Here is a 16185-nt window from a genome sequence, read left to right as displayed (position 1 = left end):
CGCCTCACAACATTTTCAACTCATCCACTAAAGGCCTTAGGAAAACATCAATGTCTTTTCCAGGTGATTTAGGGCCGGGAATTAGCAAAGTTAGCATGAAAGAAGACTCTTTCATACATAACCACGGTGGTGTATTATAAGTTGTCAACACAACTGGCCACATGCTATAAGTCTGACTCATGTTACCAAACGGATTAAAGCCATCAGCAGCCAAACCTAGACGAACGTTCCTAGGTTCTTGGGCAAATTCAGGATATCTCTTGTCAAATTCTTGCCATGCCTTCCCATCAACTGGATGACGCATCATACCATCCGTTGAACGTCCAGTACTATGCCAGATCATGTCTTTTGCTATGAATCTAGAACTATACATCCTTCGAAGTCTGGAAGTTAAAGGAAAGTAGCACAACACCTTTTGTGCTATTTTCTTCCCCTTTGTGTTTTTGTCAACCCATCTACTCGCGTTACAAACAGGACAACTTTCCATCTTGGCGTTCTCCTTCCAAAACAGAGTGCAATCATTAATGCAAGCATGAATTTTTTCATACCCTAACCCAATCTTACTCAGCTTCTTCTTAGCTTCATAGTGTGAGGTTGGAACCTTATTTTCTTTTGGGAAAGCAACTCTTAAAAACTCTAAAAGTTGGTCAAACGTACTATCTGTCCATTTGTTGATGACTTTAATATGCATTAATATTGCTAGAGAGTTTAGAGAAGACATCCAACTACAACCAGGGTATAACTCGGTATTCAGCTCCTTGAACAATTCATCAAATTCTGGGTCTAACCCAGCTCCATTATTTGTTGGTGGACTGCATGTATGTTGCTCCTCCATGATATCATCAACTAAATTAAACATCTCGTTGTTTGTTATTGGAGTACGGGTTGTTTGAGAAAAAAGGGATGATGTCTCTGCAGCCCGGGGATGTATCTCACCGTGATAATGCCATGTCTGGTATGATGGTAGAAACCCTATCTCGTGTATGTGGTTTCTTATTGTTTTCAAATCGTGTCGTATCCCATTGCAACATCGTCTGCAGGGGCAAAATGCTTTGCCTTGACTATCAACATGGTTCTGGGCAATTTCTATAAAGTTGCGAATACCGTTTAAGAAATCCGGAGAATTGCGATTCCTCAATTTTATCCAGCTCTTATCCATTGTCATAACTGGTTCAATATTCTAAATTTTTTATATATATTTGGGCAAAGTGAATAGGACGCTATTAGTAGACCTATTATTGAATAACAATTACAATATATAATATTGTTGAATAACAATTCACTAGGGGTGTTCACGTTTTTAAACCGAACCATGAACACCCCTACAATTCATAACATACAAAATTAAAAGAAAAAATAGTCCGTATAAGTAATTGTTTACGAAAAGAGTTGGTATCTGAGTGGTTGAGTATGTGTGTAAAGAAGCTCCAGACGTCTCAAAGATTTTAGATTAGAGAGGCCAAAATATTATCTCCAAGTTGTTACTGACATTTAATAAAGTTGCAGAAAACTAGTTACAAAGCATAAATAAGGTCTGAAATCAACTAATTTTTTAACACTACAACTGAAATAAGGGCTGAAATTAGCTACTTTTTTAACACTACAACTGAAAACACCATAAACCCTAATTTGTTGGCCAAATCAAGGAATAATAATGTATGCTTCTCACTTATAAAATTGAACAAGGAATAATATATTTCTTACTCTCAAGCTTCAGATTTGAGGTTAGAATAGTGAGAAAACGAGGTCGCTGAGATGTGTAGCTTCAATTTGAGGGGAAACACCAGTAGCTTCATGGCAGTGAGAAAATGGGGAAACTGGTTTTTGTTTAAGTGGAAATTCTAAATTGGCACTATGTTATATCGTTCCCTTCATTCAGCCCAAAATAGTTGCTTCATTCTTTTTTTCTAAATATCTATTTATTAAAAAATCTATAAAATAATTATATTTAGTTATAGACACCACATTTCGTCTTTATACGTAAACTAATCTTCCACCCGTCGCGCTGCGGCAATCTATTAACACGCGCTCGGTTGTTATGGATAAGTTCGTTATGATACTAACAATAATTTAGAAAACGAAATAAGGCATAAAACATTAGTGGCACACTTAGCTTCGTTACGGTACTAAAAAAATTAAATTAATAAACGCCCAGAATTTGGTTACGGCACCAGAACTAAATCAAAAGAAACTCATATAACTTATGAGAAAAATATAATGCACTTAAAATGACGTTTATTCGGTCAATAACACTCGAGTATTACGGTGGCAAGTTGATGCAAATTCGGTCATTTTTTGTTATCTCTGTTATGGTATATGATACAAAAAAAAGTAACATGTGTAAAATGACGTTTATTCGGTCAATAAAACCTGGGCATTGCAGCGGCAAATCGATGCAAATTTGATCGGTTTTGGTTATGTTCACTATGGTATATGATCCAAAAAAAACATATTTAAAATGACGTTTATTCATTAGTTTGATTACATTCGTTACGGTAACAGAACTACACAAATTACATATTTAAAGGTAAAATATAACACTAAAACAATCAAAAATTCCCGACTTGGTCTGAAGGTCTGCAATCTGAAAATATAATACTGTTTGTTTTATAAACTGGATATCGTCTGCATAAGCTGAAAATTAGTTACCAATAAACTGAATACCGTCTATATAAGTTGAACGGTGGTGGTGGACGGTGGGGTGGTGGTGATGGACGGTTGTGGTGGGTGTGGATGGTGGTGGCGGCCGACGGTGGTTGGTGGTGGTTGTGGTGGTGGGCGACGGTGGTTGGTGGTGGTGGTGGGTGGTGGTAGTGGATGATGGTTGTGGCCGACGGTGGGTGGTGGTGGAGATGGACGGTGGTGATGGCGAGGACGGTGGTGGTGGGTGGTGGTTGTGGCCAACGGTGGGGTGGTGGTTGTGGACCGTGGTGGTGGCAGACAGTGGTGGTGGCGGCGGACGGTAGTGGTGGGTGGTGGCGACGGCAGACGGTGGGTGGTGGTGGTGATGGACGATGGTGGTAGGTGGTGGACCGTAGTGGTGGCGGAAGTGGTGGTGGTGGGTGGTGGACGGTGGTGGTGGCGGCGGACGGTGGGTGGTGGTGGTGGCGGCGGACGGTAGTGGTGGGTGGTGGCGGAGGCGGACGGTGGGTGGTGGTGGTGATGGACGGTGGTGGTAGGTGGTGGACTGTAGTGGTAGCGGAAGTGGTGGTGGTGGGTGGTGGACGGGTGGTGGTGGCGGCGGACGGTGGGTGGTGACGGCGGCGGATGGTGGGTGGTGGTGGTGATGGACGGCGGTGGTGGTAGGTGGTGGACCGTAGTGGTGGCGGAAGTGGTGGTGGTGGGTTGTGGACGGTGGGTGCTGGTAGCGGAATGATTGGTGGGTTGGTGGGAAATATTTAGACGGCATGTCGTCTTTATATTTTATATGTTAAATATTTTTTTATTAGGATTGAACATATTTGGTGGATTGGTGGGAAATTTTGGCCCCTAATTTTTTACTAGTCAAACATTTTAAAAACAACATGTTATCTCTGTAAGTTTAAGTACATATTTTTAGTACTTTTCTTAATAAAGATCATGATTAAAATAAATTTATAAAAAATTAATTTTCCCTAAATACTTTTTAGGGACAACATGTTGTCTCAATGGGTTATCTTATTTTTTTTATACAGTTTTTTTTCCGAAATGAATAAATTTTCCTTTTATTAAAAGTAAATTCTTTTCACTCAAATTTTTTAGAGACAACTAGTCGTCTCTATAAGTTATAATATTTTGAAATTTTCATTTTTTTTATTTTTATCATTAATTAAACAAAACCGAAAAATGTATATATGCATATTAAATGTTGCAGAGACGACATATTGTCTCTACAAGTTAAAACATTTTTTTTATTCTTGTTTTCCATCAAACACGAATTAAAGAAAATTAAAAGAAAGTCGTTTTCAATCTACAGGGACGACATGTGGTGTCTATAGGTTATCAAACTTTAAAAGAAGGAAAATCCTATAGCGACAATATGTTGTCCATATATGATAAACTATAGAAACAACTTTTGTGTTGTTTCTAAAGGTTTCGTCCCTGTATGGTCTTTTTCTTGTAGTGTATGTTACCAATCTTTACATAAAAAGTTAAAAAACAAATGAACAAGTAGTAGTCGGTTGAATACTATATGTCACCGGGGTCGCGTTCATTTCAACCCGGCTAGCTCACAAGTTAGTCCGTTTAACCCATTTATTTATATTTTTATTTTTGAAAATATATAAAATAATACAAATTTAGATAAATTTGTTAGCACATGTCGTGTTCAGGCTTATATATATGTGACATTATATATATTCGTGTTCTTGTCATATTCAACCTGTCAACTCATATAACATCCGTAGATAAAAGTGGTATTTAAAACCTTGCGTATAACCCGCCTTTAGGACATAACAAGATATGCTACGACTTCAAGCCATTGATTTGCATAACCATCAATACCAAACACAAAGACCGAGCACATTTCTTTACATGCTAGAAGATTGACTTATTTGAACAAATGCAAACAAAGAACAATAGCATGATCATCTAGCTGGCAAAAACGTGTCTAAACTTATGTTTATCATGATTCAAGTCGATCATTTGAGTGCAGATATGACTGCATCAGTCACCTCTTGTGTTGTGCTACTTCCACCAAGATCTTTCGTGCGATATTTGCCCTCTTCAATAACACGTTTTACCGCAGTTTCCAAACGGTCTGCATAATCAGGAAGCTCGAGGTGTCTTAGCATCATGGCTGATGAAAGAAGTAAAGCCACTGGGTTCGCTTTCTTCTTCTCCACCATTTTCGGTTTCCCAACATTGCCGGCTGATGCGCCTTGCTCAAATATCGCATATTCAAGCCCAACATTTCCTGTAATAACAACATGTTAAATACAATTAAAATGATAATGGTGAAGCAATATATATAGTAATAGAAGTACCTCCTGGCATGACACCTGTGCCGCCAGCAATACCAGCAGCAGTGTTTGCAACTAGGTTTCCATACAGGTTTGGTGTCACCTGCGATATTTAAGGTCCAAATAAACAAATTAAAAACAAATAGACGTAGATAAATAAATAACATGATGGATACCATGACATCAAATTGCTCAGGTTTTGAAACAAGTTGCATGCAGCAGTTGTCCACAATAATCTCATTGTAGTTGATCTGAGGATAATCTTTGGCAATCTCCCTGCAAGATTCCAAGAAAAGACCATCTGCAAGCTTCATAATGTTTGCTTTATGAACAGCCGTCACCGTCTTTCTGTTGTTCAAGTGAGCATACTCAAAAGCATACCGTGCGATACGTTCTGAGCAGAACTTTGTAATCACCTATGATGGCAATTAGAAATTAAGATAGTTATTATATATCCGGATAACCAACAAGAGTAGTGAGTACAATTTCACATGAACAACAAGCATGCAATTTCACATGAGCATTTCATACAATTTCACACGAGCATTAATTCATACAAGGACAAATAAATAATTATTATTAGTAAACAAATTAATCGTAGGTACGGACCTTAAGACTCTCAACAACACCGGGAACAATCTCATGCTCCAGCCCGGAATACTCCCCCTCCGTATTCTCCCGAATCACCACAAGATCCACCTTATCATACCTCGAAAACAACCCGGGCAAATTAAAACAATTCACAAGTGAAACAAACAGATCCAATTCTTTCCTCAACGAGAGACTCAACGAGCTAACCCCTCCGCCCAACGGCGTAATCAATCCGCCCTTCAAACAAACCTTAGTCCTCCTGATCGAATCCATAACGTCATCAGGTATCCCTTGCATGTTGCCATGCACCTCGTCGAATTTTTCGAACGTAACGGGGGCTTGCATGGCGTGCATGACTTGCTCAACGGCGCCGGTTACCAAAGGGCCGATACCGTCGCCTGGGATCAGACTCACGGGCCTCGGAACGCCGTCGCTGGTGATCGGGGTGATGGGTTTTGCGGCGTGGTGTCCGCCGGGACGTGGCATGTATGTCACGGAGCGAATGCATGATCGGAGATGTGACGGTGTACAGGAGGAAATTAGTTTTTTTAGACCCATTTTTCAAGAATATTATAGGATGAGTATCGATCTGGACCAAAAAAATTAATAATTAGAGTAGTGTTGCTGTGAAAACTAACATTTAGGTTCATTCATAAAAGTTTGTTTTTATTTAAGGGTGTGTACGGTTTGGTTTGGCTTAGTTCGGTTATTAGTCTCAATTGAAACTAAAATTATCGGTTAATATCTATTTTTATTAATCTCAACCAGTTTTTAGTTAATTGGTTTGGTTTATTTGGTTAATTTATCATTTTTCGATTCGGTCTAATTAATTTCGTTAATGACTGGAAGTCAAATTACTTGGAGATTCATAAAATGGATGTATAGGTACAAGAAATGGAGAAGAGATATAAGTAATGAAATAGAGGGTATAAAAGCTAGAAGTGTAGCAAAATATGTATGATGCGGTTCGGTTAATTTCGGTTAACCGAGGTTATAAAAAATAACTGATTTTTTGGGTTAATTTTGGTTCAGTTTCGTTAGTTTTTGGTTCAATTATAGTTAAAGGTTCGGTTATCGCTTATCCTTAGTATCTTGCTTTTTATTTAATATTTTAGATACAAAGGTTTAAGTTAAAATTGATATGATTGTGAAGTTTTGATTCTATATATTAAATTTCAGAAAAAGAAAAGGTATTAAATGAAAAGTAAATGACTTAAAAAGTTAAATAAATAGAACAATTATGACATCTTAATGTTATTTAAATGCTAGCTAAATCCAGATTGGAACTTTTCATGGACTAGACGTTTAGGAAGACGTAACGTAGATTTATCCAAAGCCAAAGGTCCAAAAATTTTAAATCTTTTACGGAGCAAGACTTTCTTTTAAGAAAAATAAAGCCGTACCATCTCCGTTAACACCTAAAATGGAATACCTCTTTCTTTGTTAAGGACTTTCTTAAGTACTTGTCGAGAAACGTCAATAACAAGTTTGACCACCCGAAGTTGATCATCCTCCTTAAAACTTGATATAAATTTTGGTGATATTAAAATTTAGTGTAATTTGGCAACATTATTTTTAATTTAATTTAATTTATTTTATTATTTAAATGCTTTAATTGAAAAGGAGAGGGGTACACAACTTGTATATTCGCACTCGGGTTCGTTTCTTTGATCAAATCATCTATGTATATGTTAATTGTCACAACACAAACTTGCATATTTATTCCAAATCTCTTGCAGAAATTTACCGAGCTAGAGAAGCTAAAGGCACCTTATGAAGTCAACCATGTTGAGCTACATTTGGACACCCATATTGAAGATCACGCAGCTTTTGTGGATGCATTACTTTGGTGTTGCCGTCCTCGATCTCTAACTTTTCTTTCATCGACTTTGAAGATGTTGCCAAGGTAACTGGTATATTATCTGATGAAATATTCATTATCCTTAATTGGATATTTGACTTCATTTGGTTATTTTTCTTCAGTTTACACACGAGAAGCTACTTCAACAGGAAGATCAAGGGCATACCAATATTCAGCTTGTGTCGCCAAAGCCCAAAAGCGCTTTAGGGGCTTGATGTCATTGTCTAGGAAAAGCAGTTAGCTTCATAAAGGAGGAAGGTACTTTTTTTATTTTATCAGCTAGTTTTATGACACATTCTTCACCTTAATTGTCTCTACACGAACAGTCCTCCAAGAAGATCGAAGCAGGATAATGGAACAGTCAAGAGGAGCTAGGCGTGTAGATTTGGAGGTTTTCTGACACGTTGGATTTAGAAGTCTTATTGTTTATGTTAAAGATTAGAGTTTGATAAATAATCGGCCTTTTGATATTTGGATATGTGATGTTTTGAATCAGAATGTTGTATTGACTATATTTACTACTGTTCAATTATGTATCATGACAATGTTGTTAGCTTTTTGATCATATTATAGAAAACCTAACTAAAGATATTTAAATAATACAAAAAAAGGTGCAAGGATATTACTACTACAATTTATTACTTTTAATTTTACAGTGAATATATAGTTTTTTTTCTTATATATTTATATAACATGTTATTAAACTGTTAAACTAGTCAAGTCAATTTACTTCTGGAAATTTATTTAAAAAAAAAAAAAGATATCAAACAGGAGAAACAAATCCAGTAAAATGGAGCCTAACGCACTCTTATCTGTTTTCTATGTTAGTCTTTGGCCATTCGTGGCTGTGAGTTGCCTTCTTCCTTGATGCTGTCAAATTTAAGTCTCTGATTGAGTTGAAACTTGAAAATGTCCATATAGATGATGAAGTGATCAAGCATTTCACCACAATAGAAGAATTTCATATCGTCAGTTGTAATGGTTTCAAAAGATTTTGTGTTTATGGTCACCAAAATCTTCAGGTTGTTTGGATTGACTATAAAACTCCAGTTGAGTTGCTGCCCCAAATATAACAGGCACATGCATGTAATGTAAAAAAGCAATAGCAGTGACTTACATCCCTTAAAATACTCGCGTGGTTTTACCCAAATTTATCCAACTTCCCTTTCACTGAAAGTATGTTTTTGGCTACTAGATCTGAATTCAACAATCTCCGGCTGCCCAGATAAGTTTGATTTCATTTGGTTACCCTATGGTATTGCATTATCACTAAGGGGTTTTTCCCGCCCTTTTGAAAGTAAAGTATGTATGCAATGTTATCTTGATGCTAATATAAATACTCGGTGGCAACATGGTCAGGCTTCTAGCCGCTGCATCACCCTCCCTTTTCGTGCTACCTGTGCAAGCACCACCACCCTGTAATGGCTGTCTTGGTTTTTTGTGGGTGATTGCTGGTAGTTTAATTTGTTCCAAAAAGCCGAAAACAGTCCAAAGAAAGAGGTAGCAGCAATGAAGCAGAAGTTGTGAAACCTGGTGTCTGGTAGCCTTAGCGAATCTTCAGGCGGGGTCCTTGGGAGCCCTGTTGGCGATGGCAATAACAGTGATCGAACCGGGTGATGATCCAGTTTCATTTTCACAATATAGAATGACATTAGGGTGATAGAACCAGGTTATAATCAAGTTTAGGGTACGTAGACCAATTTCAGAAGCTTGGCAATCTGATTCCTTTGACAGAACAGTTATTATTTACGCCATGAGATGAACATAAAAATGATAACGGTTATTATTTACGCCAGATAATTAGATTAAAAGTTTAAAACTAGACATCCTTAAGAAATGAAACATTTCAAGAAAAACAAGCAAAAAAACGAGCAAAACACATGGTTAACTTGAAGAAGCACGGTGTCATGTTGCCAGACGATCGTTAACAAGTGTTCGGTTGAGCGGGTTGTATCTTGCCCTGGGTAGCTTCTACTTCAGATGTGTACAATCAAAATCCAGTTGGCCCATATAGTTTCATAATCTGATCTTGAATCTAGATTAAATTACTATATCCAAATACTTGACTTACAAGCCACTTAACACCTTAACGGTGTCATAGAGCAGCCACTGTAACGTCACCACCGGCCCCACAAGCATAATCCTGATTGGAAGACTTCGAGTGAACAAATTCCGCAACCCAATTTTCTTCACAACCTACTTATATTTCAAGAAATAACTGACCGAATTATGAAACTGACTAATTAGACAAAGAAATAATAAGTACCGTCTTCAGGCTGCTAGTCATATTATTATTAAGAGAGGCAACGACATTGTCAGCAGGATTTGAAATAATACTCCCAGTAGCTCCAGCTGCATATCCGGCTAAACAAGTAACCCCGAGTTGTTGTGCGATTGAGCAATCTTCCTTTTTTCTTTTAATTGCATTACGGTAAAGAAAATCAACCGAGTGCTCGAAAGTAGAAAACATGATCATGGAAACTGTCCAGAAAAACAGGAAGAGGAATTAGGCACACGAGATCGTATTTAATATTATTTAGTCGATGATAGGGACAGATTACATGGCAAGTTTTGGCCCCAAAGGGGAACGAGCCCTTTGTAAAATCTGCAAAAAAATAAGTATAATCAATCGAAATCAATTTCCTTTGAGTGAATTTCCATGACAATGAGAGGTACATAAATATACAAAAAAGAAAGAAATATGTGGAGAGAAATCTTCCACATTTACAACAATAGGAGTTACATAATAATTACATTTGAATGAGGAATATTGACCAGAGAGATTTTAGGCTAAGGATTTGTGATTAATTGATACCCCCCCCCCCCCCCCGACAATGCAAGGATGGGGGTGGTCTGAGACGAAGCATTGAACGAAACTTGTCGAACAATAGTTGTGGGAGACTTTTTGTGAAAATATCCGCAACTTGTTGATCGGTGGAGATGAATTTAGTGTCGAGCTGCCCGGAAGTAACCAATTCACGAAAAAAGTGATAATCGATATCAATGTGTTTTGCTCGTTTGTGTGAGATAGGATTTTGGCTTATGAACAAGGCACTCTTGTTATCACATAATAAGGTTGGGCGCATTTGAGGCTAAGCATGAAGCTCACGTAGTAGATGTGTCAACCAAATTATTTCTGCAGCGGTGTTAGCCATCGCCCTATATTCGGATTCACAGCTTGAGCGAGAAACGGTGGGTTGTTTCTTTGCACTCCAAGAGACTAAGTTTCCTCCCAAGTAAATGCAGTAGCCATAAGTGGATCTTCTAGTGTCTAGACATCGTGCCCAATCTGCATCAGAAAAACCTAGCGAAACAATGTTAGGCGGTCGATCAAAAGTTAAACCATAAGATAATGTGCCTTTGGCATATCGAAGAATTCTTTTGATTAATTGAAAGCGAGTGGTGGTGGGTTGTTGAAGAAATTGACTAGCCTGATTAACGGCGTATGAGAGGTCGGGACGAGTGATTGTGAGATATTGGAGAGCACCTACGAGAGATCGGTAGAGGGTAGGATCATGAAATGGTTGTCCTTGGGTGGTGAAAACATCTTTTGATGTTAGAGGAGTGGAAACGGGTTTTGAGTCAAGAAGACCCGCACGAGATAAAATGTCGTAAGCATATTTGGATTGGTTTAGAAAGAGACCGGAAGAATTATGAGTAACTTCCAAACCAAGGAAAAAATTTAGTAGGCCGAGATCTTTTATTTTGAACTCCTTGTGTAGACGAGATGTAAACATGTTAATAAATTTTTCGTTGTTTCCCATACAACGATGTCGTCTACATAAACAAGGAGATAAGTTAAAATTCCGTGATTATTGTAAATAAACAATGATGGATCGGCTCTACTATTTTGAAAACCAAGAGCAATGAGAAAAGTGCTTAGACGTTGAAACTAAGCCTTTGGTGCTTGCTTTAGACCGTATAAAGCACGATTTAGTTTGCACACATGGGTTGGTTGTTTGGGGTCTTCAAAACCCGGAGGTTGTTCTATGAAAACGGTTTCATTGAGATGACCATTTAAGAAAGCATTGTTGACGTCAAGTTGTCTTAATTTCCACTGATTAATGGTTGCGATACTTAGAACAACTCGAATGGTGGAGGATTTTACAACCGGACTAAATGTGTGTGAGAAATCGAGACCTGGTATTTGAGAGAATCCTTGGGCTACAAGTCTCGCTTTGTAGCGATCGATGGATCCATCGGATTTGTATTTGATTCGATAAATCCATTTTGAACCAATGATGTTGGTGTTGGTTGGACATGGAACGAGAGTCCAAGTTTGGCTATCATGTAAGGCATCAATTTCATTGTGCATGGCTTTGACCCATTTAGGGTCGAGAGCGGTTTTGATTCCTTTTGGAACATGGCTAGAGAAAAGAGCATAATGAGAATGATTAGCAAGATTTACAGAATGCTTGGGTTTAAAGATGCCACTTTTGGACCGAGTTTGCATGGAGTGTGTGTTTGTGGGTTGAGTTTCGGATTGAGAAAATGATGAGGATTGGGTTTCGGTTTGGGCCGAAGGTGGTGACGGTGATGTTTAGGTGGATGGGGATTGTTGGGCCGTTGGGGAGAATTGGGCTGAAGTTGATGGTGTTTGGTTTGTGGGTGGAGGGGTCGGAGGGTGTGTTTGGTTTTCGAAAGGATTTGGGGTTGGAACAAGTAATGGTGTGGGTACTAGAGGGCTGTTGGGTTGTATGGGGTTGTTAATTTGGGGTGTAGTTTGGGTTGTAGATGGGTGAGAATGGGAGGGTGTCGTGGGTGTGGGTCATTGGTCTTCAAAATTTGTAATAGGTAGAGATGAGATATTTGTAGATGTAGAGGATGTTTGGAAAGGTAAAATGTCTTCGTCAAATTTGGCGTGTCGAGTAGTATAGATACGACCCGTGGTTGGATCTAGACATCTAAAACCCTTGTAGCGAGGACTATAGCCAATGAAGATATATGGGGTATTTCGAGGAAGAAGTTTGTTTTTGACATAGTCTCTAAGGTATGGATAAACTCGACATCCAAAAATACGAAGATTGGAGTACGTGGGAGGTTGTTTAAACAATATTTCAAAAGGTGAAAAATTGTTTAACAGTTTTGTTGGAAGTCTATTAATTATATATGTGGCCGTTGTAAAAGCATCAAACCAAAAAATTGGTGGTGCGTGTGCATTAAACATTATGGCCAAACCGGTTTCGGTGATGTGACGATGTTTTCGTTCCGTCCTTCCGTTTTGTTTCGGAGTGTGAGGGCATGAGACTCGATGATGAATGCCATTTTGTTGGAAACACATTTAAACTTGGTGATTTGTGAATTCGGTTCCTCCATCGCTTTGAAAAACCTTAACATTTGAAGAAAATTGATTTTGAACAAATGTTAAGAAAGTTTTAAAAATGTTAGGAAATTCCGATTTTGCTTTTAAAGGATAAAGCCAAGTAAAACGTGAATAATAATAATCTATGAAAATGATATAATATCGGTATCCATCGGTGGATGTGACCGGTGCGGGTCCCCAAAGATCACAATGAATGAGGTCCAAAACATTGTTTGCACGGTTATGGTTTTCAAGAAAGGGTAAATGTTTAGCTTTTGCCATTTCACACGAATTACATAATCCCTGTTTGGGTAACAAAGATGTAACAAAGATGTAACAAAAACATGACCGCTTTTATTTAAAGTTGAAATAGTGTCAAAGGAAACATGTCCAAAACGACTATGCCATTTATTGAAAGAAGCACGAAGATGCGAAGCGGAGAGAGCGGCAATGAGAGACTTGTGACTTTGAGTGAGAATATAAAAGCCATTTTCACACGTGCCTTTAGCTAGAACTTCCGCTGTTTTTCGGTCCTGAATTTGAAAATAATTGTTAGAAAACAGTACATCAACTGGAGAATCATTAGTTAATCTACTAATAGACAGTAGATTTTTGGTGAGGTTTGGCACGACCAAAACATTTTGTAAAGGAAGATTGTTTTGAATATTATTGTTGCCAATATGGGTAATGGGTAACGATTCCCCGTTCCCGAAAGTAACTCGTGTGTTACCGTTTTGAGGTTTAGAATTAATTAAACCAAGATTTGTAGGAATCATGTGGGTGGTAACACCTGAGTCTGCCGTCCAATCCGGGGTATCGGTAGCAACATTGCATTGGGCAAGGAAAGCTTCGGCTAGATTGGCATCAAGAGATGTCACCTTTTTTGCATAAGGGGCGAGTTGTGGGCAAGTTGTCGCATAGTGACCATCATGGCGACACAGTTGGCAATGGGGTGTTCTTTTTGTGTGTGTGGTACCACGACCACGGTTTGAGGTTGTGTTACGACCTCGGCCCCGTGACGTGGTAGGCCGATTTGTAAACGGTTTGGGTTAATTAGCAAAGAATGCAGCTTTGGGTGTTGAGGTGCCATGAATTTTTTAATAAACATTTCTTGATTTTCAGCATTTGCGAGAAGATCCCGAAATGCCGGAGCAGGGCGGATAGTTCTTTGGGATGTAGAAAAATTTTCGAAGGTTGCACCGAGCCCACAAAGAAAGTAGTGTCGTTTGTCTTCGTCGCTTACCGGGTGTCCGATAGCGGCGAGTTGGTCGGTTAACGCCTTGAACTTGCGACCAGATTCAGAAACGGAGGAGGTGCCTTTTTGAATGTTGTGAAGAGAGTCTTGAAGGTTGTGAACACGTTCAATTGAAGAGTGACTGTAGGCATCGGCAAGTGCCTTCCAAACTTGAAGTGTCGTGGTGTGACCGATAGTTTCGGCCATGGCTTCTTCAGAAAGGGTAGAATTGAGCAGCAAGAGAACCTTTTGGTCCGCTGATTTCCAGGCTGTATAGTCTGGATTTGGAGTTGTTTGGTCATTTGTGGTGATGGTTTGGGAAGGTGGTATGCTAGAACCGTCGATGTGGTTTAGGAGATCGAGATAAGCGAGCACCGGGGTAACTTGCTTCTCCCATGGTAGGTAGTTAGTGGAATTAGTTTTATGTTTATAAGGTGGCTGAGAGAGTGGAGGGGAATGGCACTGAGATCGTTAGTGGTGGACATGGTGAAGGAATTTGAACAGGGGATTGAAGGGAGCTGCCGATGGAAAAAAAAGGAAGGATCGATTTATATGATGGCTGATACCATATAATCAATCTAAATCAATTTCCTTGAGTGAATTTCCATGACAATGAGAGGTACATAAATATACAAAAAAGAGAGAAATATGTGGAGAGAAATCTTCCACATTTACAACAACAGGAGTTACATAATAATTACATCGAATGAGGAATATTGACTAGAGAGATTTTAGGCTAAGGATTTGTGATTGATTGATAATAAGAATCGGTATGGTTAGAGCAGCAGTGGCTCATGAAATGGAAGTTAAACTAAAAGGTTGTACCGACCCACCCACCCACGGATGCATATAACTTTGGAAAGCCGTCTGCTAGACCCCTTGCAAAGTGGGGTTGAGCTTGAACCCGAACCTTGATGGCCTCAAAAGGACAAAGTTGCAATGCTGAGAAAAAAGATGAGAGTCTTGTTTTGATGCTTGAAATCGTAAACGTCATTCAACAAGTACTCATAAAGGCCAAATCTGCAAGCTCCTTGAACACCATACCCGACCAGCCCCTCCGGAAAGCGGAACTCTCAATAGAGTTGCAAACCTAGTGGAAATGCTGTCATACTTAACAGGATTCACCTAAATTTTCAATTACAATATATTATTATCTATCTAGCATTTTTAATAAAAGAAAAAAAAGAAATAGAAATAGGACAACCTGCATGTTGACTTTGAGGACATCAAGGGGAGTAACGGCGAGATGTGTTGTTCCGGCGCTGAACATTCCTCCGACGGCGCAGATGCCATAATAATAATAATAATAATAATAATTAATTAATTATTTCTTCTTTCATTCTACTCTATTCTATTCTTCAACAATTAATCCATCATTCTCTTCTTCTCGATCTCATACAAAACAAATGACTTTAATTATTCTATTCTATTCTATTCTATTCTTCCTTGATTTTGAATGTTGGAAAGCTGGATGATCACCCTTTTCTAAAACCCTTTCATATTAATTAAAGAAATATATATATTTCAAAAATAGCACTTGCAAGTGGGCTCGCCTGATTCGTCCTTTATTTTTAGAATTAGATTCTCATTATATATTATGTATGTCTTCGGTTTTAAAATAAATATTAACTTGGTGTTTTTGTATAGCTTGCCAAAAGAAACATATATACTGATTATTTGTGGAAGTTCATTCACTCAAGCAACGTGGCAAATAATATCCCGATGGTGTAAGGTACTGGGATATCTATATATGTCGAAAAGGTCGGATATAACATGGGAGAATTGGAGATCGATTAGTTTATTGTTTATAACATCAATGGGTGTTATTAATTAAGTTTTTTTTTTGGTTACAAAATAAAAAAAGGATTCTCAATAATATAAGGCATTGTGAATTTAGTTCGCACAATTGCCTTGATCTTCACAAGAATTTGGAAGGAATATAAATGTGATGTTGGTAAAGATAACCAAGATTCGCACATGATAGATAATCTTGTACTTGATTAAGTTGTCATCTTGATTCACGCAATCATGTTATAATTTATAATAGATGTTATAATTCATAATTAGTTCAACAAATTCGCAATTCATTTTCTTGATTTTTAATGTATTTATATAATGTACTAGTTTTAGAGTTCGTGTCACACACAGGATAATTCAAATTATAAAATTATAAGTAAAACAAATAATTACATAGCGTATATGAAAAAAAAATGTATTACATCTATGCTTGTATCTATACAATGTGTACATAAATTTA

General features: G+C 38.1%; 2 protein-coding genes and 1 pseudogene across 2 annotated transcripts; all 3 read right to left on the bottom strand.

Annotated features, from left to right (window-relative positions):
* Positions 1–4: 4 nt before the first annotated feature.
* Positions 5–1159, bottom strand: LOC143626347 (uncharacterized). Its single transcript, XM_077096474.1, has one exon. It carries the CDS (start codon positions 1157–1159, stop codon positions 5–7), a length of 1155 nt encoding a protein of 384 aa, XP_076952589.1.
* A 3460-nt stretch (positions 1160–4619) lies between these two features.
* On the bottom strand, positions 4620–6089 carry LOC143626346 (isocitrate dehydrogenase [NAD] regulatory subunit 3, mitochondrial-like). Its single transcript, XM_077096472.1, has 4 exons — positions 5550–6089; positions 5117–5356; positions 4965–5043; positions 4620–4894 (listed from the first exon to the last, which is right to left on the bottom strand). Exons 1-4 carry the CDS (start codon positions 6087–6089, stop codon positions 4620–4622), a joined length of 1134 nt encoding a protein of 377 aa, XP_076952587.1.
* Positions 6090–9459: 3370 nt separating this feature from the next.
* On the bottom strand, positions 9460–15222 carry LOC143626345 (mitochondrial phosphate carrier protein 1, mitochondrial-like; annotated as a pseudogene).
* Between the last annotated feature and the right edge of the window lie 963 nt (positions 15223–16185).

The sequence above is a fragment of the Bidens hawaiensis genome, unplaced genomic scaffold (genome assembly GCF_021521415.1).
Source record: "Bidens hawaiensis isolate Kalapana, Puna unplaced genomic scaffold, B.hawaiensis_p1.1 tig00004357_1, whole genome shotgun sequence".
In the NCBI taxonomy this organism is placed as follows: domain Eukaryota; kingdom Viridiplantae; phylum Streptophyta; class Magnoliopsida; order Asterales; family Asteraceae; genus Bidens; species Bidens hawaiensis.
This window is presented reverse-complemented; position numbering and strand designations above follow the sequence as displayed.

Coding starts and splice junctions, on each gene's coding strand:
- LOC143626346 (XM_077096472.1), bottom strand. CDS start 6,089: ATGGGTCTAAAAAAACTAATTTCCTCCTGTACACCGTCACATCTCCGA. Junction 5,357..5,549: donor GTGTTGTTGAGAGTCTTAAG/GTCCGTACCTAC, acceptor TTGCCATCATAG/GTGATTACAAAGTTCTGCTC. Junction 5,044..5,116: donor CTGAGCAATTTGATGTCATG/GTATCCATCATG, acceptor TAAATATCGCAG/GTGACACCAAACCTGTATGG.
- LOC143626347 (XM_077096474.1), bottom strand. CDS start 1,159: ATGGATAAGAGCTGGATAAAATTGAGGAATCGCAATTCTCCGGATTTC.